The 24,645-nt window shown below is 25.5% G+C and overlaps 3 protein-coding genes across 3 annotated transcripts in view; 1 reads left to right on the top strand and 2 right to left on the bottom strand.

Annotated features, from left to right (window-relative positions):
* LOC119682156 (exosome complex exonuclease RRP44-like) overlaps positions 1 to 2,982 on the bottom strand; it is a 6,471-nt gene extending 3,489 nt beyond the window's left edge. Inside the window, exon 1 of the mRNA XM_038095518.1 lies at positions 2,974 to 2,982. Coding sequence (XP_037951446.1) covers positions 2,974 to 2,982 — 9 coding nt within the window. The remainder of the gene's footprint in view (positions 1 to 2,973) is intronic.
* LOC119676000 (zwei Ig domain protein zig-8) overlaps positions 1 to 24,645 on the top strand; it is a 336,138-nt gene that overhangs the window by 178,651 nt on the left and 132,842 nt on the right. The window lies entirely within an intron of this gene.
* Positions 15,567 to 23,192, bottom strand: LOC119683201 (dromyosuppressin-like). The gene is made up of 3 exons (XM_038096829.1): positions 23,080 to 23,192; positions 16,003 to 16,211; positions 15,567 to 15,834 (listed from the first exon to the last, which is right to left on the bottom strand). The coding sequence occupies exons 2-3, from the start codon at positions 16,208 to 16,210 to the stop codon at positions 15,740 to 15,742; spliced, it is 303 nt and encodes a 100-aa protein (XP_037952757.1). The 5' UTR covers position 16,211; positions 23,080 to 23,192; the 3' UTR covers positions 15,567 to 15,739.

Raw genomic sequence — 24,645 nt, 5'->3', positions numbered from 1 at the left:
CTATTAACAGCTTTATTTTAATCACTTTATTTATGTAGCATTTTTTGTTTAATTCAAAATCATTTAGAAACATAATATTATCGATTTTTATTTTGTTCATAATCCATATTTATTATCTGCAATCACCAAATCATTTTCCCATATCACAAATTAATGTATTTTTTAAATTCTTTCATAAAATTATGTAGTAGTTACGAAAAAAATCTTTTAATTTATTATAACTTAGAAACTTATTATGCATGATAACACAACATTAGTTAGTGATGTTCACGATCTCGACTGCTGAGCGTTTTAAGTAAAAGTACAAGTTATAGTATTATTCGCTCGCTAAAAAGTGAATAGCACTGTTGTTTCGTTTTTAATTCTACTTAATTTTATACAAAAAGAAAAAAAATATTAGCTGTAAAATAAATTCCAATTAAAAATTAATTTGTATATAAATTTGGTGCATTTTGGTCAACAAACAATGTTACAACAACACTATTTTTTATATTTGTAACGTTTGGACATTTGCAGCAAGTCAACAAATTAACTACTTAATTAAATTGAATATGTATTATGGTTTTGTAATCACTAACATGTATTTTTTATTATTTTTTAGTAGTTGTCTTCAGTTTTTTTGAGATATTTAACATTAAATTAATCGTTTTAAAACCATGTACCTAATCCTCATCAACATTACTAGATCATGTCTTCCATAGTTCATAATCCTGGTATGTAATGTATAATTTTTACTTCATCTTTAATATACTTATTAATTTAACTTTTGATTATTTGTATATATATTTGCTTCCATTTTACCATTAATGCCGTTCTGAAAGTTGAAAGTGAAACTTTTTTAAGAAAGAGAAGTTGATTAAAACAATTAGATTTGTTTTCTTTTGCCTAGTCAGTTTATTAATAAAATGTATTTATAATGAACTCAATTGAAAAATAGCTTTACAAGTTATTTTCTCAATCGCCAAACTGATATTGATACTCCGATTAAGTAATACGAAAGGATTGAAAATGTTTACGTTTAAATTAACTTATCACTGTTATCATAGAAATTTACTTGAGCTTAATAAACTAATATGTTGACCTATAAATCTAGAACGAAGCATAAGATGATCTTTAAATAGGGGTCTTGCTCTTAAATACAATCTTCTCCAAACGAGATTGTCAAAATTGTACTCTATGTAGCACTTATTGCTCCGAAATAGAATTCCCAGTGCTACGCGAAAAGTACAAATAATTATGTATTAAATAAATACAATATAAAATTAAATGTTCCGCAATGCATTTTTTAAATTTAAAAGGTGCTTCGTGACTAAGAAATTCAATAACTTCGCGAATTTAGCTATTATAAAAATTGTAATTAATTGATTAGTCAACAACGGGATATTGTAGTAGTACTATCTGTAACCCTGAATAAAGCTTAATATGTTCTTTAATGAGAGGTGTTAACGCTGATAAATACTGTTTAGAATACAATTATTTTAACGTACCTATAACGCATGCGTTGGACAGTGACAAATCAGATAGGAATAACTTTCTTTGTCCTACTCATAGCTGCAGTAAGATTTATTCAATGCTTTGATGTGTCATCATTTAAAACTTTTTGTGAACAGTTTTTTCTAGTTTATATATGGTGATATTCTATATAAAAATTGCAAACTTTTCGAAGTTTTCTAACTTCCTCAGGTCTACATCCAGTATATAAAAAAAGAAATTGTTTTTATTTTAAAATGTTAAAAAAAAAGCTTTTTTCTGATTTAAAAGGGAACAACTTCTAGTATTGTATTAAATTGCTACAGGAAGATTTCGTCATATTCATTTGATACAAGCAGTATGCCTAGCTTTTCTAAATGAGTTCATGAGACACACTACCTGGCTAACTCATCTACTTTATAATTGCCTGCGATATCTCAGGTGACCTGATACTAAGAATAGTGCAATGTTGAAGTACGTCGACATCGCCGTTCAAAGAAGCGTGGCAATTTTCAGTTTTTATTGAAGAGAAAGTTCTTATTTTTTCTCTTGGTAATAATATACAACTTACTAGAAGTAAGATTTAATTATGTGTACACACAAGAGAGTAAATCTAATAATGCAATATATAGAAAATGTTGATTTTATTTTTTTATCATATTCTCCAGAATGTACAACTTGCTCAAAGTCAAGTTCTCCGAAGACTCTTCAAAGTACCATAGTACATTCGCACGAATGAATGGTCTCCGCTAAGAGACGTTAGAATAGATCCCGTCAAAAAATACATAAGGAAAAGAGCTATGAAGCTATATCCGAAAACCGACAGGCTGCCCTACTTAGCACTATCTAATCTCAGAGTAATCACTAACCGCACGGGGCAGTATGCAGATCTTAGATCAGTCATTGAATAATCACGAAGCTATGAGGAATACACAAATTAGTCAGTGAGATGGGTGGAATTCTGCAGAAACTCCCCAGCTATCAAAAAATAAAAGAGATAGATTAAAAACAGATAGAAAATAAAAAATAGATAAAACAGATACAAAAAGAAAAATAATCGCTGTAGGTTTAGTCTTTATCTTCGAAATTTTTCACTTGAAGCTTTTAGAACAGTACTTACTTCTCTATTGTAAATTAATTGGCATGAATCATAATTCAAAAATTGTATAATTTGTCAAGAAGTCATGAAAGAGTGCTTAATAATTAATTCACTTATAAAACTTGCCTCTTTCGCTGGTTTTTCTTTCCAAATATAGATTCGCAAGGTTACCAACAGAGCTACGCAAATACCACTGGTTACTATTAGTACGAGCAATTGTAATTTCTCTACAACGCTGTGCGTGTTCAATTTATGCTGCACCCAAAAACGGGGCAGTTATCCATTATATTCAAACATAAACTAAAATAAGCTTTTTAATAAATAATTATAATAAAGCGAAAGGTAATTAGGTATACCAAATAAACAAAATTCAAACAGCTAATAATTTTAAGTAAATTACTTACCTTAAACATTTTGCTTCAAACTTCAAAAGTTAAAAAAAAAAATATGAACAAAAAACAAACAATAGATAAGAATTTTGCTATAATATTTAGCATACACTAATTACAAAAAAAAAAAATTGTTGACTTAATAGCTAAATAAATGCATAAATGATATGTGCAAAGTAATGTAGATTAAAATTTAATAAGGATATTATATGTTCACATATAAGAATTATTCTTTGTACTGGACAAAAGGAGTAACCTTACATTATTAACAAAACTACATATGATATATATATCATTATTAAACCAAATAGTATAGTTACTCTGGCATCAATATTTTTTTAATATTTTACGTTGGTATTTTATAAATCAAGCTTAATTGATTTATAGTTTAAGCTGACATAAATTAAATATCTACTTAAAATATTAAAATTTTTTTTTATATATATATATTTAACGTATACAATTTTTTATAATTTGACAAGTATAATTTTTCGTATTTCCGCTGAGCATACAATATTTTTTTTTTTGTAATTGACTTATAGTGATTTTATATTTTGTATAATTATTGTCCTGTTTTTACAAATGTATGATGTCCTTTACACTTATTAGATTTACATTAAATAAAATTACAAAATTTAAAAGAATATATCCCTTAAATTATAAAAATATATATAAAATAATATTTACATATATGTTTGTAGTTTATTTACAAAAGATTTTTTTTTTGTATTTTTTAATTAAAATGTCAAATGCTTCGCATATGCAATTAATATATGATGTGAATATTATTTATTTCAATTTTAAGAAATTATATAAAAAGTCTAGCATCTGCATAAAAAAAAACAACTTACAAATATATATTTATCTATGTAATCTAAATACATGTTATATAAACAATTAAAAATTCATTTTAAAAATATTAAAATAGTAGTTAAAATTTTCAGAATGCTTATATGCATTTTCTTAAATTTTCAATAAAAATAAAAACAAAAAGACAAACAAATACGAATTAATTTTATTTATTATTAAGAAGAAAAAAGATAATATATATATATATAAATAAGTAAATATATATATAAAAGAAACCACATACATATATAAAATAAAGAAAATACTAACAAACTGAAGCTAAAAATACTGTTTTTGTTAGTAAGGCTGAAAACTGCAACAAACTGTGATACATGCGTAACATACCAAACGAATGTTGATACAAAATATTGTACAAAATAATTTATTTTGTTATAGAAAAATATTTTTATTTAAAATTAATTTTTTGTTAAAAAATATTGAACAATATATGCATTAATATTTCTTGTTAAATTTGTTGTTCCAACTTAATAATAACAAACAAAATTTTTGTAAAAATACAATAAGACATTATAATCAATGGAAAAATTTACAGATGATATAAAGGTTATTTATTATGTTTTGGGCTTTATATCAATTCAAAATAATTAATATATAATATACAAAATTATTTAAAAAAAACCAACTAAAAAAATGGGTATATAAAGAACCTGGTGTATAATACCCCGAATGCGTTAAATCTATAAACAAAGATTAGTGGTTTAATGTTAAAATAATAATATTTATATTATATTTATATTATTTAAAACTCTCAACATCACATACTGAAGTCAGTGATTCAGGCATTTAAAATGTTCTTAACAAAAAATGGGTTTGTAATAACATAAAAAATATATAAATATAAAATAGGAAATAATTTATAGTAAAAATATGAGCAAAAGCTACATCGTGGTTTATTAAACCAATATAAGCAAAATTCCTGGTCTAGTTAAGACAAACTTTTACTTACAATTTTGACCTTATTTGTCAAAAGTGTACAAGCACTTCCCTAACTTGTTCACTTTACTGTGTTTCAAAACTAATTTGGTAGACTTTTTCTATCTTTTCTAGAACAACTACTGATTTAAAGTTACCATAGTGTTTGAGATTATTAGCGTACTTCATTAATTATTATATTTATTTTTATTATTGATTCAAAGAAATTCGTATAGCCTTTACAAAAAATTATAGAATATTATTTAAAATCTAAATTGACAATAACATATTTATGTTATAGAATATATAATAATATTAATTGTTATATATTTTATAGTTTTACAACCTTCGAATATATTAAAACTAATATGATAAAAATATTCTTAAATTAAATTTATTTATTATACGGTTTTGAAACTTGTTCTAATCAATTTAAACAATGAACTATATAAATTAGTATTGATATATATGTGTGATGTATAAAATAAAATTATAGTTGAATAATTACTACACATACATAAAAGATTTTAATAATTTAATATTATTAATATATTATTAATTTAATATTATTAATATATTATTAATTTAATATTATTAATATATTATTAATTTAATATTATTAATATATTATTAATTTAATATTAATATTATCAATACTTATTTCAAAAAATTACTGCAATAAAAAGGGTGTCCGTCATGTTGGATTGTGCAATGATAAATGGGTCAGTTTCACGAGACGGCGAATTTTTTGCCTTTACCGGACGATATGAAATAGGATATAAATTTTTAAATCCACTGAAATTATTTTGCAATGTCTGCTATAAATATGATAGATTGAAACACAACCGCAAAAAAAAACCTAACAAATGCAATGTATTATTTATTAAAAATTAAAAGCTACTAAGAGTAAGAATAATTTTAAATAAAGCCTACAACATAAAAAAAAAATAAAATTATATCATCATATATGTTATTAATATTAAAGAAACTTTTTGGTATTACTTTTTAATGTAAACTCCAAAGAATCTCTTTTTGTGGTGAATACAATTTAAAATATTCTTATTCACGTATACATTTCGTATTTAGTGTTTAAAATCAATTAAAAAGTATTGTAAAAACTAAAAATAATGCATATATTGTTAAGATTTATTATTTGTATATGAATGAATGAAAAACTGAGTGACTGATTTATAAGTTAAATGGTACAGTTATATATTCCTTAAAATACTCTATCATCATAAAAAAAATTATCGAATGTGTATACTAAAAATGAAAAACAAAAACAAAAACAAAAGATTGCAAAGCTGCAATAACAACAACCCTTTAAACTAAAGGGACTATTAAAGACAAAGTTCACTGTAGAAAGAATCTGCCATAGTTTTGCTATGGTCTTGTCTATAAACACAAAGTATTGTAAATGTCTTCAAAAGGATATACATATAAAGACTGAAGATGGACTACAAGTCCTAAACCAAGTTTTAATATCATCTTCATAAACTATATGTTTTAAGAAAATATTTTTTATAGGGTATGAATTTAAAATAAATTTAACATTAATTTTCAACAAAAAGTGATAGTGACAAAAAAAAATATATATATAAAATAATAATTTATTTATCCTTCTTGACTAAATGCATATTTTGCATCACAAACTTTGCTCCAATGAGTATATATAATATAATAAAGTTTTGATATAGTTTTGAAAAAAAGTGATTGAAACCATTATATTATTTATAATTTTATATAAAAAGTGAACAACAAACTATATTAAGAAGACTTTTTATTGAAAGTGCTGAAGAAAACAAATTCTTACTTTTTTATTTTTTATAAGAAAACTAATTTTATTTAATTTTTAAAATTAATATTTTTTTTTTTTGATAAAATATATATTTTACTTTAGAATATATGTTTATAGAACTAAAATTATCATTTAAAATGATTAAAATATCAACTATAAAAACTGTCATATACACTCAAAATGAATAATAATTACTTCTTAATTGAATACATTTTATAAAATGCATTTAAACAAACTTTTTTATGCTACCATTATGTGACATCAGATACAAAATAATTTGTTGATTCGAAACAAAGTAAAATCTTAATCTCTCAAAAAACAATCAAACAATTTTTAAACATAATTAGGATTTCCATCTAAATTAAATACGTAAGTTTTAAATTTAAATGCTATAAGTTTTTACACATTTTTACCTAAAAACAAAAAATAATTTTTAATGAAAGTAAAAGTTACTATAGGGAGCTTAATCTGCTGGCGGATAAAAATACTTCTTTTAGTAGCAAAACTTCACAAAAGTTTAAAATTATACAAAAGAAAAAAAAATAATAATAATAATAAATTAGAAAGAAATTATATAATTTTGCTAAGATAAAAACGTTTAACCTGCGTTATAAAATTAAATAAGGCTACTGCAGCAAAGTTGTTAATTTTAATAATATAAAATTTGATTTCACAGACATAATTTAAAAAATCATATCAACCGATTAGATATAAAAAACAAGCACTTCCTTTCTGCTAAGAAAAAAGTATAATGTATTAGTGAAGAAAAAAATTTTGTCTGCATAATTAAATGCAGGTTAGTTTTACTATATAAAGTGCAGAAAAGTACCTAGTATACCTCATATCATATTTAATGGTCTTCCCTAACAACTATCAGTTCAAATAAAAAATTGCTTTTAAGCAATTGCTAATATTAAACTCAAAAAAAAAAATATTTTTTATAAAATTTTAAATTTTTATTATAGAATTTTAAATTTTTATTATAGAATTTTAGTATCTGTTTTATCAAGTCCTATATAGTTTAAAGAATGATAAAAAGATTAAATATTAAATATTTGGTATACATTTTTTAATTACTTATTATTTTTTTAATTCAACTTATATTTATATAAATAAAAAAAATTACATATTTTATTTAATAAAGTAATTTGTCATATGGTGGTCCGGGTTCTATTGTATCAACACTTTTTACAGAAAAAAATCATTAATTAATTGCTTTTAAAAATCGTATTGTGAAAATTTAAATACAGTTTGAAAAAAAAACTTGTTAAATCCATTTAAAACAAATAATTAAACAAAAATCTAAAAACTGCTAGTTCACTGCAAAAAATTAAAAAATTATAAGAAAATTTTGTTGAAATCCACTGTATAATTTTCTTTTTGAAGTGTTGATGCCTTAAGCCTCTGGACCATTATTGTAAGTAATTAAAATTTTAAATTTTGTAGCGGATATAATTGAACAAATTAAATCCTCAAGAAAAATTATAATAATGATTTTTGTGTTACTATTATTAATTCGCACCTAAGTTATATTTCAACTCATTTGCATAAATAGAAGCAAATATATCATTTAATATATATTTAAATAATCAGCACACTTAGAAGTGACTGCAACTTTTTTTTTTGAAATTTTCAAACCAATTTTACTATTCTAAATTTTAATAGGATATTTATACCTAAATTGACATTAATTACTAAACCATTACGCTAGTTAAAAATTAAATTATAGGTTTTATGAAAGAAATGAGATTTTATGTATGATACCATACATAAACTATATATTTGTAAACATTTATATATAGTATATATATACCATATATTTATATACATTTATATATAATAAAAATAGTATATTATTAAGTATATATATATTATATATAACATAAATAGTATATTATATAGTATATATATACTCTATATTTATACTTTTAAAATATTCTAGAGAATATTTATAAAATGTTCGTTTACATCTATCGATTTTTTATCCGTAATAGTGAAAAATTGATTGGTTCGACACTTTTTTTACATATCGATAAAATCTCAATTTTGCATTTCTTCAATGCCTTAAGAATTTTGATAATTCCTTTGATCCAAAAATTAGCTGAAAAACATTTTTTCTATGCATCTGTTTTTCATCTACGTAGATATATAATTATAAAATATTTCTTGTGTAAATTAGAAAGTAGTAAACAAAAAAATTTTCAAGTGCTAAGAGTTAAGTCTGCGGTGTCAAGTCTTTCCAAAGCCAAGTTTTAAACAATTGACCCATCAACGTACTTGACCCGTGTTGGGCTTATTTGCAGTTTGTCCATATGTTGATTTATCAACAACATTATTACAAAAAATATGGTAATGGCTTTTTACGATCGCATTAGGTGAACCAAATTCAAAACCATATTATTTTTCATTAATTTTGCATATCCATTCAAATTAAATGTATTCTAAACTCTAATATGAGAAGAGTAAGAAATAAGTTAAGTGTTAGTACTATTCCGTTATGAAATTATAAAATGTAAAAGTGTTTTCTTTCATAAAGGATTATGGTTATGCATACCTATGGTTTATGTAGTCGTTCTAATGTAACACGGCCTGTGAATTTATTAGTAAAATAATAAATTGACAAATGTTCATATTAGAACTACGCAGGTCAAGTACAGTGTTTAGGCAGTTGCTCATAACGTGACTAGCCAAAAACCCAATAAATACTTCCAAAGACCACTGAGTATTTGGCAGCACTTGAAACAACTGCAATTTCAACTAAAAATTAAGTTAATAAGTTGAATCCGTAAGTTGAAAGCAACTGATTGTAAGCTACAGTATGCTGAACTGGAAGGCTACTTTGCATTAGATGAATATTTCTCTGTCTAAGTCAATTCTAATATACTGACAATATATAGTTTCTCGTATGTATTTATAGATTTATGCCTAAACTAAGGAAATATCTTTCAAATATTATGTATTTTAAACAAATTTCTATTGAATTCTTTTTTCATATATCTGATGGTGTGTTCATTACAGAGGGTTATATATAATAAACAAGCCTTCAATATAGTTAAAAGCCATACCAAAAACTAATTAATGCAAATTATTAGTATTGATTGATATAATTCTCAAAATTATATAGAAAACTTAAAATACAAAGTAATTTATTAACATATGGATTTCTGTTTTTTATTTCAAGTCATTGTGTAATTAAAATATATGATAAATATACTAGTTATGTTGCAATAAAATCAATAGAAAGTATTAGGTTCTTTTAATTATTATATATTATTATAAAAATTAAAATATATATATAAATACATAAATTGAATTTAATATTACCAAGTAACGGTGAAATTAAAATACATGCTTAATTAATTAAAATAAAAATAAATATATAGTATAGAGAATTAATATATGTTTTATATAATTAAAATAATAATTAATATATATTACATATAAAAAAATGACATAATAATTTTTTTCTATAATATCTTATGAATATCATATTAATATTCAGCTCTTATGCAAGCAACATTCTGGTTATGTTATATAAAAATGATCAGAAAGCGTTAAAATTTTATTTTTTTATTTATATTGGTATTAAATTATAATAATAATTTTATAATAAACAAATAGAAAATGTAGGATAATTCATAAAAATATAAAATTTTTTAAATAAGTAATATATACTGCATAAAAATTTAAATAATTTAATATTTAAATAATATGAATATTTATCTTCTGTTAAAATCGCTCTAAATAGGAAAAAAACGATCGATTTATTTTATATATCAAAAATACACATATCTTATAACACAAATTATATATTCTCTAAACATAAATACATATATCTAATTTAACTTAATTTTTTTTTTTTTTTGAGCATTTATGTTGCAAATAGCAACTTCGATAAGAACAACATATATATTGACATTGTAAGAATCAAAATATCGAAGAAAGTTTACAGTGTAAGTGGTAAGTTTAAGTTGTGAAAAAATGTTTCATTGTCAAAATCTAATAAACAAATATTTACCTTTAGTTATTTAAATTTATAATTACAGGAAACATCATATTGTTGATATACAAATTCCAAAATTACTTTTACCAAACAAAAAAATATAAAAATTTATACCAAAAAGGAAAAAATTATTTGGAACTCATAAATGGTAACATTTTAAGCAAATAATTAATAAATTACCATAATTTTATTTTATATTAATTTTTGTTAAATTTCAAATTTTTAGTTATTATAATTTACAAACAAATTCTATAAATATTCTTTTTTCTTAATTTTTTCATTGCAATTTTTTATAAATATAAATTAATATTAATATAAATAAATTTCTAATTTTTTCAATTCAGAAAAATAATATATCATATATATGATTAAATTCATTATGTTTTAATAATAAATATTAAATATTAATATTGAAAATAAACAATTAAAAATAATTATAACTAATTGTTATTTAAATTACAGCTCCAACAAAAAAATGTACTGAAACTTATATAAAAAATATTATTAAAACTTAATTGAAATTTTTCCAAACAGAAAAAGTCACATTTATATTTCAAACATAAAAACAATTCCTATTATTAATTCAATATAAAATATAAAGAAATAATAAGAAATAAAAATTTTTTAAAATCAATCTTATACCTGACAAAAACTAAATATTAAAATTTATTTCGATTAATAAAATCAGGTAAAAAATGTGAAGTTTATACAAGACATAAGGCTATATAGTTTCTACTTAATTAAAAAATTATTCTTTATCTAAATTTATTAAACGAAAAACTAAAATAATAAATAATGCTACAAAGAAAGAATTTTCGGCTTCTTTAAAAACAAATGAAGTTTTTCTTATAACAGTAATTCATAGAAGTTTTTTAAAAAATCTTACCCAAAAAAAAAAAGTGATATAGAAGACTAAACATAAATAAAGTGTAAAGAATCACACCACGAAATAATTAAAAATGTCTTTAAATATTTTAATTTGTTTAATTTTTTTAAATTTTTTTATCATTGAGTTTGTTAAATTGTTTATTTGTTTAACGTTTTCATTTATCTCTGTGTAATTTTCTAAAAATTAAAATAAAGAAAATCATTATACAAACAAAAACTGTGTTTTTATATTGTAATTTTACTATTCCTTAAACAAGTTCAAAATGCGTAATATATAATACATTTATAATAATAATAAGCCTTGCTCGACGTCAATGATTTCGAGGAACCTCTTATTCTGGGCATAGACTGTCTATAAGTCGCTTCCACCTTTCTTCTTCCTAGGGGCTACAAAACGGTATTTATTTCATTTAACTTTGACCTTTTCCACTTTGTTTTTGGACGACCTTTTCCTTTGCTACCTTTCGGGTTGTATATCAACGCCTGTTGACAAATATGAGTTATATATAATATATTATTATACGTAAATTTTAGAGTGCAAAGAACGATATATACAATATTTGTTTTTTCAAATAAAATGACGAAAAAGTTTTTCAGTCAATGTGAAAATATCCTGAAAACAACATCCTGGAGCTCCAATTTCCCTAAAAACTGTTTTATATTTTAATTTCTCTTAAAATTAGTGCACTCGGTGTTTACTTCCAAGGTTAGAATCGTTATTGACTTGTTGTTACCCTAGAAGCTATGAGAGCAGGTCTGCATGTCATAGCATCGTCTGCATGTTTGCTTATAGCTCTGTTCTGGACGTCATTGACAGTAACATTCCGATTGCTAAATTTTTAAAAAAGTTGTAAACTGCAAAAGCAGTGACTTTTTAGGCTACATCGGTAGCTAAAAAGATCGACTTTGATGTCTAAATGTATTAATTCTTTTTATCAACGAAGCAACTGAGATTCCATTGAGCCTCATAACTTCATGGTGTAGTAATCTGTAAATATTATTTACTGAAAATGTGTTTTTATACATTTTTAAATAAATTGTTAGTTATTTTGACGTGAATTATTGCATGATCATTTGTGAAGCATTACTTAAAAATTAATTTAAAAAATATGGTGTTGACGTTTATTACACTAAGCGACAAAAATTATACTCTTTTTATTTGTCAACTATTTTAGGTTCATTTGAGGTTATTGAGTTCAAATATGCACCCCTTTTTCTTATAGACATCTGGTCTCATAGTAATGACAATTGATAAATTTTATTCTCCGTTTTATAAATCATAAATGATAAGACCAACTCCACCTATGAAAAAGTTGGTAACGGAAGTAAAAATTACAGTCAGTGGTAAGTCGCAAAATTAAATAGATTTTATTCTGGCCAATAATCATTTTTGCTTCTCAATTAAGAAAGTTACAACATATCCTGGGGCTGATGTACCTTCGGACCACAATCTTTTGTGAGCAACAATTTTTGTCAGACTTGCTGTCTTTCACAAAAAGAAATCTAAAATAAATCATAATTTGGAGAAATTAAAAATTAAATAAAAAACTAAACATAAAATGTTCATTGGAAAATTACATTAACCAGCGTTTACGATACATTTTGTCAGAAAGTCCCGAAATTATATGGGAAGATTTTAAGAATACACTTAATGTACAGCAAAAGAGACTCTTGGAATGTATAAAAAAAAGCCAAAACTCAATGGATGACAAAAGAAATATTGCAATTGATAAATAACGGTCATGTGTATAAAAGTAATAACCATTAACTTACATTGGATAGTAAGACAAGAAAGTAAGAAAGATTCGCACTATTAAAGCTGATTGGATAAGTACATAATTGGATGATTGGACTTTAACTCACATAAAAAACTTAGAGAAACCGTAGGTATTCATCGCAAAAATCATAATTTTTAACATAGCTGAAAAAAAACATATGGAACACACATATATTGAAAATGTTTTCAGATGACAATAGATTCAATCACGATGTATATGTTCCAAAAAACCTATCTGAAACTTATATAATTAAAGATAAAGTAAGAAACGCTTTTCAATCAATGCCAACGTCCGAAATTTTTAAACTAATAGACGACGAAAATATGACGCTCTTAGTGAAACTAAGAGCTAACTAACTTTATGAAACTAATCTCGTGTACAATCCTGAATGCTACCCTGAAAACTGGTTAAAGTCAACGTTCGTAGCACTACCTGAAAAAAACGATGCAAAGTACTGTGGTGAATATAGACTTATTAGCGTAGTGTCGCAGGCACTCATTTTATTTCATTTTTAAATTTTATATGCCAGAATATATAGGAAATGTGAAGAAGTAGTAAGTCAGTCGCATTTCAGCTTTAGCGAAGGATTTGGATCTCGAGAGACTTTATTATATATTCTAGTTCTAAATTACAAAGATGTTCAAAAAATATATTCTTTTGCTTTATCGGTTATGAGAAAGCTTTTGACACCATTAAACATGATAAGCTTATGGAAATTCTTCAATCTCTGGGAATAGATAACAAAAAAAATTCTTTGATAAGTAATTTATACTGACAACAAAGTGCCGACGTGGATATCAATGGTCATATGACCGATTTTCATCGGTCTCGTGTCTTTCATCACGAGATGTAAGACAGGGATGCAATTAGTAATCCCTTTTGTTCAACATATACTCAGAAAACATCTTTGAATATTTAGTAATGAACATTGATATGGGTGTCAAAGTGAACACCGCTGTATTTATACAGCCGACACTATGCAGACGACACTACTCTCATCGCCAACAGTTAAGCAAGTTTACAAGAACTAGTTAACATAGTTAACTTAAGCAGCGAAGAAGTTGGACTACGAATCCTTATAAATAGATCTATATATATGATTGTAAGCCGAAAAAACATTTATACTAACACGAATTTAACGATTAACAACATTCCTATGAAAAGGTAAAAAATTTAAATACCTAGAATGCTAGATGCCAAATAGAAATAGCACTTAATACTTTTCTTAAATAATAAATAGTGTTTACCAGTCATTATCTCAATATAAAAAGTAAAGATCGTTTTATAATATGTTATGTTTGGTCAACACTTCTCTATGCCATGGTAACCTGAAATTTGAAATGTTTTGAATGTCGAAAATACCATGGAAATATCATGTTTCGAACAATTAAGTATTGAGAAGAATGCACTGCAAAGGAAGTTACTAATAAGTATAAAGAAAAGAAGAACTGTCCTGGAGAAGAACAGGACTATAACATTTCATAAAAGCCAGTAGAAAAGTTTTGGGGACTCCTTAAGCTTCTAAAGGAGTATGGAAATAATAAAGAAAAGAAAAGCATCTTTCTTAAAGCAGAGAAATTCTGAGAGTTTGTAATTGTACGATTGTACGGGCGAAAAAAATATTCATTATTAAGAAATATTATACAATCGACAGAAATGCAAAATGATAGTAACCATATAGATATGGCTAGAAATAGGGGGAAATAGTCAAAAATTTATAACTCACAATCATAATTGTCTAATGTGGAACCACATATTTAATAAATGCGTACCTACAAAGTGGCGGGAAGATTGCGTTTAAAAAATATTTATTGCTGATCCATTGGGTTTGAGAATTGGATAGTTCAAGCACTGACTTTTTTATGAGTATCGTTAACATTTTTCTAATTGTATTAAAGTTTTTTATATTTTTATAATTTGGTATTTTCTTAAAGCATAAGCTATAACATTGTACATTTTAGACATAACCATAGCATATTTAATTCACATTAAGAACACTAAGTAAAAATCTAAGACAGATTCACATTCTACTCTGCAATTAAACCCCAACTTATGTTGTGATCCCTTGAGAAATACAAAAACAGATTAGTTGCCTTACTTTTGAGAGGAACGAAAATTTTATTTAAAATAAGAAAATCATCTTGGATAAGTTGCTATTAAAAACAATTTACATTTCACATTTATAATGAATAAATTACATTTACATTATATAAATTTTTTATATATATTAAAAGATTATAATAAAAATTTTCCATTTAGTATAATTTTTGTTGCTGCACTGTTCCCTTATATGTATACACATATATATATATCCGTGTACTCTGCCCTTTAATATTAATAAATATAATTATTTTATAGCTTTTATACTATTATTATACAAAGAGATCAACTTAAGATATTCATTAAAATTATTTAACTGTAAGTTTATGTGTTGAAAATGTTGTTATTTTGCGTTCGTATCAATTCATTTACATATTAAGAAATCCATTTATTGCGCCCAAATCAATTTAAGTACTCTTCACTATTCACAATTTAACGCCTTTTGCCGAAACGCAAGAAAACATGGTCCACATCTGTACGTTTTCCGTAATTTGGGGAAAGCAAATCTTCTGATTTCGAGACAAGAGCTAAAATGTAATAAAGGTATTTTCAATAGTAAACTTTAAAGTGTATGGATACTAGTGAAAAGTAACTTATAGAGTAATATATAGCTTATAGAATAGGAGTTATAATTCAGAAACAGTTGTTTTTGACTTTTCAATTTATTTCTGAGCTCATTGCTTTGATATACTTACTGGCTGCTTCATTATTAATGTACGACTTGAGCGCAGTTGTTAGTTGATCTGAATTTTCTAACGCCATGCAAACTTTCTTAATATGTGGTGGCATTTCTTCAATGATACCTGGTTGGCAAAGCGGTGCCACTGTAGCTCCCATTGAGAATTGCATGATAGTCAAGAAAATGACAGCAATAGCGACCGCTGCAACAGTTTGTGAAGACATTCTAAAATATAAAGTAGTAAAAAAAAGTGCATTAATTTTTATTATTGTAATAAAGAAATATTGCTATTAGTTTTAGAAGTCATATAAACTTGCTTGTGATATCATACAACAGTTTATGATCTTTAAAACTTTTAAGGAAGTTGGGCTCAGTCGTATCGATAGCGCTTCAAACATACTTGTTGAGATACTTGTTGTTTAATTTACATTATGATTTTTTAAGATATTGTTAAATATACATTCAAGTTACATCCCAGTTATATTGATTAACTCTTGTGATAATATTGTAAGTGACCTTTAGTTATATTGTAAGTTTCAAAACCATTTGGCGTATAGGAAAGTACAAAAATTTGTTTAGAACTACCTCCCATGGAATTTATTTAATTTATAATATTCTTCATATGTATATGTATAAGCTTTAGAAAGAACTGCAGCTGCAACAATAGTATAGTTATGATGCAGTTTGCGCAACATCCTCACAACTGTAACATTGATTTAAAATGTTTAACCGAACGCTATTGCATGGTCTCCTGTCGCACGATGAACCCTTAAGAGAAATCTGCTCCTTTAAAGGCAGGTCTATATTTTCGATCTCTCGTATCTGTCACTCCAGCAGTGAGAGTGAGATGATCTCACGGAAAGCTTGCAGATATAGAAGTTATTAAGATATTTAAATTCATCATTCAGAAAGAGCTGATCACCCAACTATTAATTAGAATGGAACTAGAGGAAAGAATATTACGTCTTCTTTAGTGAGCTGCAAAGCATTGTTTGCAGTTTTTAATAAATCATACACCATTTATCTTAATTTACTTAGCTCAAGTTATTTAAAATTAATTCGTTAATATTTAAAACTTAATTGTTAGTCTCATTGTCAGTCTATATACAGCGTCTGGTATATTAAGTGGAAGCCATATAGTATCTTATTTAGTCATAGCAAATTATGACTAAAATTGCAGTTGAAGCCATATAGTATCTTAGTATCCAAGTCAAAAAATTAAACTCAAACAACAAATATGTTGAAAATAGGGTAAAAACTAGAACTAGTATGTTTGTTGAAAACTTAAAATTGATATCAAGAGATATTAAAAGATGAACAAATTCTAAACGATGCAGATAGCGGAGCTCATAATGATGGTCTTAGCATCAAACTAATTTCAAAGTTAAGTTTATATATGGATGCTGGAAAACACATAGAAATACATATATATTATTATTACGTACTGTAGTAGTAAATAGTAGTTATTCAAAAATATTTCAATTGATGTAATTACCTCCGCCTTAGAACAGGTATTTAGTACAGTTTATTAATCTTTGTTTAGAAATATATTTAGAATTGTATGTATATAAATTTTAATCATTTTGTTTTATATATATAAAACGTGATACTCCCACGTCACAAATGAATGTGACATTACTTCACTTTAAAACTTAAATGCACTGAATGCAATGATGTCTAATTTTTATATTCGATTTAATTGGAAGTAAATTTGTGCAAATGCAATTGATATATCATTGAATTGCTTATATCACTTAAACAAACCAAAAAGAATACTAAAATACACGCCTCATATAAGGAGCTTTAAATAAAAAGAACTTAATTTCATCAGTGAATTTTTCACTGACTACTACAACTTTCAGATTTTCCCTTCCTTATGAAGGGGAAACTCTCTATGACGTATGAAGGATTATAAAATATTGTCAACCAAATTGAATGAATGAAAATGCAGTGAATATTTGAAAAATGTGCTAAGATGTAAGTAAGTTTTATAATGTAATTTTGTTACTTCAAGTGTAATTTTTTTTACCAACATCCTTGGCATAATATGTTTAGAATGATTATAGTAATGATGATGATGATTATGATGAGAACTTTATTAAAATTTATTGTGGCACTCGTAATACTTATTTCATTTTGTCACTTCTGCAAATTCTTAAGTGTTAAAATCACACTTAAGGCATTTTAAACAATATTTTAAAATCCTTATCTTTATTGCAATTCTATTTTTATGTTCCTAAAGTTACTTTAATGAAAATCCTTTCCATTTCTGACTTTCATCCTGCTCAACCTGTGATGTACACAATTCGTCGCGTGATGTGATAGTAATTTTTATCTATTATCCTAGCTTAACGTGCGCTTTGTTATGTGCTTTAACAGATTCATTACCCTAATACGTTTGTAATATATATTTTGTTGTTATTCGCTACATCTTCTAAGCAAGCATTGTGAGTTATTCTCAATCGGTTTCACGATATTTGCACTTATAATAAATAATTTGTGTAAATAGCACTATCACACTTTTTTCAAATATATACTAAATACGGTATTCACAGATATAAAATGATTTTGTTATTGATATATTTAAGACAATGACCTGTGATTTCAATAATATTACGGGTTAAAGTTCGAGCTAGTTAAGTTACACAAGATATGGTAAATGCCAATTTTTCTAAAACTTAGTTATCCAGAAATACAAATCGAAAAATGATAGATATTATCACTAGTCAGAAATAATAATTCAGTGCAATTTTTTCACATTTCTAGTATAGTTTTATAAGGAAGAAAAAGGCATTTTAACCAATTAATATTCTCACTTCTACTCACTTGCAATGGTAGAGAAACTAACAGTCGCGAGATTACCGGGTCGACTGCCGAAAAGATGGCGTGAATGTTGGACGTCTAACTCTACAGAAACATAATAATTTGATATGTCATAATTTTACACAAATATGTCTAATTCAATTGTTGTAACAAAACAACAATCTTTATAGAATTAATATAATAAAGAAGAAGAAGAAGAAGACTTCTCATTTCCGTAAAAGTATACCGGAAGTAATATTTTATATAGTATATAAACTCCATGTGGAAAAGGCCATTGGATAAACCTTCAGAAATAACGTTATAATAAAGGGTAAGGGTATTTTAAGTTTTTGGATGTATTTCAGAAAATACAACAGTTCTTTAAGTCTCACTTTTTATTTAATAATTATATACCTTTCACAATCTTACAAAAGTAAGATAACATGGCTCTTAAAATATGCTTTAGATGCAGTGATAAAATCAGAATTCGCTAGAAGTTTTTTCAATTGTTAACCCTTTTTTCATTTAAGAATAAACAATGATCAATTAAAGCTAAATATGTTTAGTGTAAGGACAAGATCTCGTCCCATGTTTGAATTAGTTAGTGCATTGTCCAGATGAAAATAAATTTTTTTTTAAACTAAGAAAATAGAAATATCGCATTGCATTGTTTTTCTTATATTATATATTTTATAATATATGTATCCCGAAAACCACTTCTAGGATGGAACTTTCTTTAATCTTTAAAAAACTAAATATGTTTACAATGAAGAGTTAAGTGATAATACACTTTAATAGTATTGCACTCGCCAGAAATTCGTAGCTGCCACAAATATAGATACAGAAACCTTATTTTGTTCTATATTTGTATTTGAATTAATAATTTTAATTCTGAAAAACGTTATAGGCAGAAAATGTATTTCTATGATATGAAAAAGGCATGTGGTCGTGATTAGTTTTGCGAGGATATTAGTAGTATTCTTCCCGTGTGGCATGAATCTGAGACGATATCTATGCACTACTGTTGTGCTATCTCACTAAAAAAATTCTGGCCGCTGAGGACTTATTTAAATAACATATAATGAAAAAATTACATTGCTGAACTAATTTCTGACGCTATCACACACTGCAATGTAGCGAATTTCCAATTCGAGTAATATTAAATATTTTATAAAAATAAAAGTAATAGAAACTTATTTGTGCAACATGTTGTCACAGTGCAGCCAAGGCAATGTTTACAATCGCACCTTTCCTGAATTTTAAGTTCAATGTTACAGTGTGATTAAGCCACAAGCAAACAAAGTATGCTAATAATGACAGCAAGTGCAACTGGTTCATTGCATAGGAAAATAGATGGAAATATCAATTACCAATTTGCATCTGAAACAAAACAATTCTTCATGGAACGTGTTGCGGCCAACACGACTTGGCTTAGTTATACTTGTGGAAATTTTTTCGGAGTTGCAAAATATGTTCCATTTTTCTTATTAAAAAATCATATGAACAAATTTTGGATATTAAAAAGATTTAAATTCATTGAAAATTAAAAAAAAAATACATTTCAATTCATCTAAATAGTACGTGACATATGATCACGGACATTAGTGGAAGAGTATTATTGAGTAATTTGAACTCAATATTAACTTGATAATATTGAATATGTAGATTTTCTTATAATAATAGAAGCCGTCCAATTATAAAAATTAATAATGAATTATAGACTATATTATTAATAATTAATATAAGTATTGACCCAGCGTTTAGAAACAAATTGATACAAGTTATTAAGGACGCTAAGACTTATCGACAAAGTCCTCTTCTAAAGCGGATAGAAAAATATTTAAAAAAGATTTCATTATTTTTCAATCTTTTTATCGTTTAATTTAATAACTAAATATTTTGTTTATAACAGAAAAAATATCACTAAAACTTCTTTCTACTACCAACGGAAACATATTCTAAAGGACTCCAACAGGGAAAAATATCGGAACCATGCAAAGTCGACAGGTGTAAAACAGTGAGACGTGTTTTTAAGCTGGAACGTAGAGAATGATTTTGAGTACACATCAACAATATTCAGTAGTTCTGCTTCGATATATACCTTTCTTGATAATTTGAATCTAAGAAACATGTTAGCATTAAGAGAAATTTTTTGATTTCACACACTTTTTGAAACACTTTAACATATTTAAATGAGAAAACGAAAAGGAATGTTCATTCTAGTATTGAAGATTGATGAATATTACTAAATGGAACTTATTGAAAGATGAATTATTGTGAAGTTTGTTAAAAATTTACCGAGAACGGTATATGTTCGCTTAGTATTCTGTAGATTTAAGCTATCTGCAAAAATATATCGAAACGGATGTTGAAAGTGTGCGTTATTGAAGAGAAGATGACCTGGGATTGTGTACATTGATTAGCTACTGACTCAGCTTTTGACTGTGTTGATTTGAGAAAAAACTATAACATTATGAAAAATAATCGTTCAAATTTATTAATTAAAAAAAATGATTTATTTGTGAATCATGATGATTAGTATGATGATTAGATCTTCATAAAATGAAGATGTGTAGTGAATTATACTAATCATAAAAAAAATGTATGCGCTGTACTTTAGTATAGGGTAACTAAATCTTCTCTCGTTTCGAAAAATTTGATTTCCGCTCTAAATATATCTCTATAACAAATTATGCTAAGCAAATTATGATCCATTAATAATGCTTGCTATCATGCATCTCAGTGCAATGCCATAGGCATTTGTGTACTTTTTATTAGAAAAATATTGTATGATGCTAGCCTTATACTTATAATAATAACTTTATCTTAAGTATAGATTTATTAAAAACTGTGAAATTTAAATAACTATATTCATTATTTTATCAATTACATGGTGATTTTTTGATGAATTATAAACTATTAATACACAGACATCGAGTTTATTTAAATATCTACTAATTAGGAACTTATCAGTACTCATATTCATTTTTACAATTTTTTAAAAAAAATTTTTATATTAACATTACTGCTGAGTGCTTAATTAATTTATCTCAAGAAAAAAGCTTAATATTACTTATTAAGTCGAAACGAAGATATTTTTTTGTGGCCTCTATATTATTAAATCATTGTCAATTAGATCAAGAGAAATTTTAATTTAATATTGTTTGATCAACGTTAATATTAAATAACATTGGAATAAGAAGGAAATGAAAGATTTTTCAACTTAATGAAAGAAAAATATTCATTTTTGATCAAATTATTGATTGTTAGAATCAAATATTCGGTTTTATTTTAGAACTATTGTGATCATAACAAGACTATGATGGTAAAAAAAAGATATAATAATAGTAATGTTAAGAAAACTGATCAAATAAACCTGTATATCTCAAGACATTATTAAAAAAAATAAATCTTATTCATATTTACTGAATTAATTTGTTATGTCCACATAGGGTTGTGTGTCATTACTAGCTGGTGCGACACGGTAGCAGATTCAGTTACTTCTTACACACAACCCTATGGGGATATAAAAACGTTTATTGATGCAACAAAATATGACAAATCCTTCCAAAATTGTTCAAATCACGAAAAATTGTTGCCAAAATTAAAATTCATCGTTTTTTCACTACATTTATAAGTTATATTTATAAGTTATAAATTATAACTAAGATATTAACTATAAAGTGACTTTAGTATTAGAAAAAAGAAGAAAATTTTTTTACAAAAATTATATTCTTTTTAAATTTATTGTACAAAGTATTTCTTTATACATTTCATTAACAGCAAAATGTTTGGAAATTATATTTTACTTATTTATTTATTATTTAGATTCTATCATTTCACCAATTTCTTTTAATATACATTTATTCATGCGTCCTTTACTTTAGTAAAGGTTCGATACTTTATGATATTATATGATATAGTGAAGCACTAAAAACTTTTGAATTGTAATAAGACGACTTATATGAGTTTATTAAAAAATTATATTTCTTTTTATTTGACAATTATAATTTCCGACTTTAACAAAACGAGTAGGCTGGATTGATTTATATATATTTAAAATAATAGTCCCTATGTAAAAGAAACACTGAGATATATAGATTTATGAGATGTCTAATATATCAGTTCGGTGATTTTTTTACTCCACAAAATCGTAAAAATGCACATTCTTGTATTTGTTTTTTAACATTATATGTAACTGTTTTTTTTTATAAATTATATAAAATTAAGTATTATTAATATTATTAAATCTAATATATTAAAAACTACGAATATATACAATAACACTCACCTTAACGTTTTGTTTGGTAGTTCTGATGAAACTTTTTAAAACAAAAATTAAAGCTGATTCTGCTTTTAAAATCTGAGCTGTTATTCACTTGTAACTGTTGAGTTATTCACTTGTTGGACAACTGGATTCGAATGATACTTCTGCCAAAGTGACTTCGGCTTTTATGCATATCCTGTGCAGACAGACAACTGGAACAAAACATGCAGCAATCTCATTGGTTGTCATTTCCAATAAAGTAAACGCACTCGGCATGCTTTCGGGCGAAATAACTATGCCAACCACATGTTGCTCAACATCCTGCCTACATCATCCTGTGGGCGTTTGGGTGTTTGCATGTTGTAATCCATATTTGCCTTACTGGTAGCTGGAACCATTTATGACCGGCATTGTTTGATATTTTCCGTTTATGTTTGGACTTAAGGTTCGATTTTTATGTTTAGTAGAATACTTAACGAACAAATTAAAAATATATAAAATTTTTTTTTTTGTTTATTTACTCATTAGGATATTAATATTATTAATTAGCTCCTTTATGTTGACTAATACCGACAAATAGAATAAAATTAACATTTTTATAACATATGAAATGTTCTCATACGCTATAAAACAGTCTTAATGGCAAATAATTTTTCTATAAATTTTTATTCTATGAACATAAAATTGTAGATAAATATTGATAATTACTCCAACAGTTATAAAATTTCATAAAAAAGCATTAAATTAAAAAATAGCAGAAATTAATTATTGTTGTCCATTTAATCTTAACATTGTCTTAATTAATGTCTTTATCCAAGCCTTGTATGAATGCAAGAACCAACATCATACAACCCACCGTTATTTTGATACGGATACTACTACAAGTAGACTTATTCCTATTTCATTATACTATCCTCGAAGTAATACTAACGTAGTCGCGGGGTAGAACAAGGTCTCTAGGAATGAGGGGGAGTGGTTTAGCCCGTGCGAGTCGGTTCCGGGGCACCGGATTGTGGTCAGTGCGTAGGCATTCCACTCCTCCTTGCCGCAAAAAAAAATAAATATCACTATACTATGACTTTAACTATATGTATGCAAATATAAATAGTTAATATCCATTTAATCTTAACATTGTCTTAATTAAAGCCTTTATCCAAGCCTTGTATGATTGCAAGAACCAACATCATACAACCCTACGTTGTTTTGATACGGATACTACTACAAGTAGAGTTATTCTTATAACACTATACTATGACTTTAACTATATGTATGCAAATATAAATAGTTAAAGTGATAGTTACTACGAGTTCGTATTGAACTCCAATTGTGAAGTGATCATATTCTGATACGAGTATTTGTCGGTTTCCAAAGTAGATAGCACAGTCCTGATATTCTTAAATATTGCACAAACGGTAACCAGATCTAGTAGCACTGGTGACTTTTGTATTTAGTATATGATAATTTTATTTTTCATAAATGGATTACAAAAAAAACCAATGTAATAAACTAATATTTTTACTCAAAATGATAAACCAGAGACAGTGAAGCCAGCAGCTAAAATTTCGGTACACACTTTTATAACGATTTAAT

Source organism: Teleopsis dalmanni, chromosome 2, assembly GCF_002237135.1.
Source record: "Teleopsis dalmanni isolate 2A chromosome 2, ASM223713v2, whole genome shotgun sequence".
In the NCBI taxonomy this organism is placed as follows: Eukaryota; Metazoa; Arthropoda; class Insecta; order Diptera; family Diopsidae; genus Teleopsis; species Teleopsis dalmanni.
Note: the sequence above shows the minus strand (reverse complement) of the source record. Positions and strands in the feature narration are given on the sequence as shown.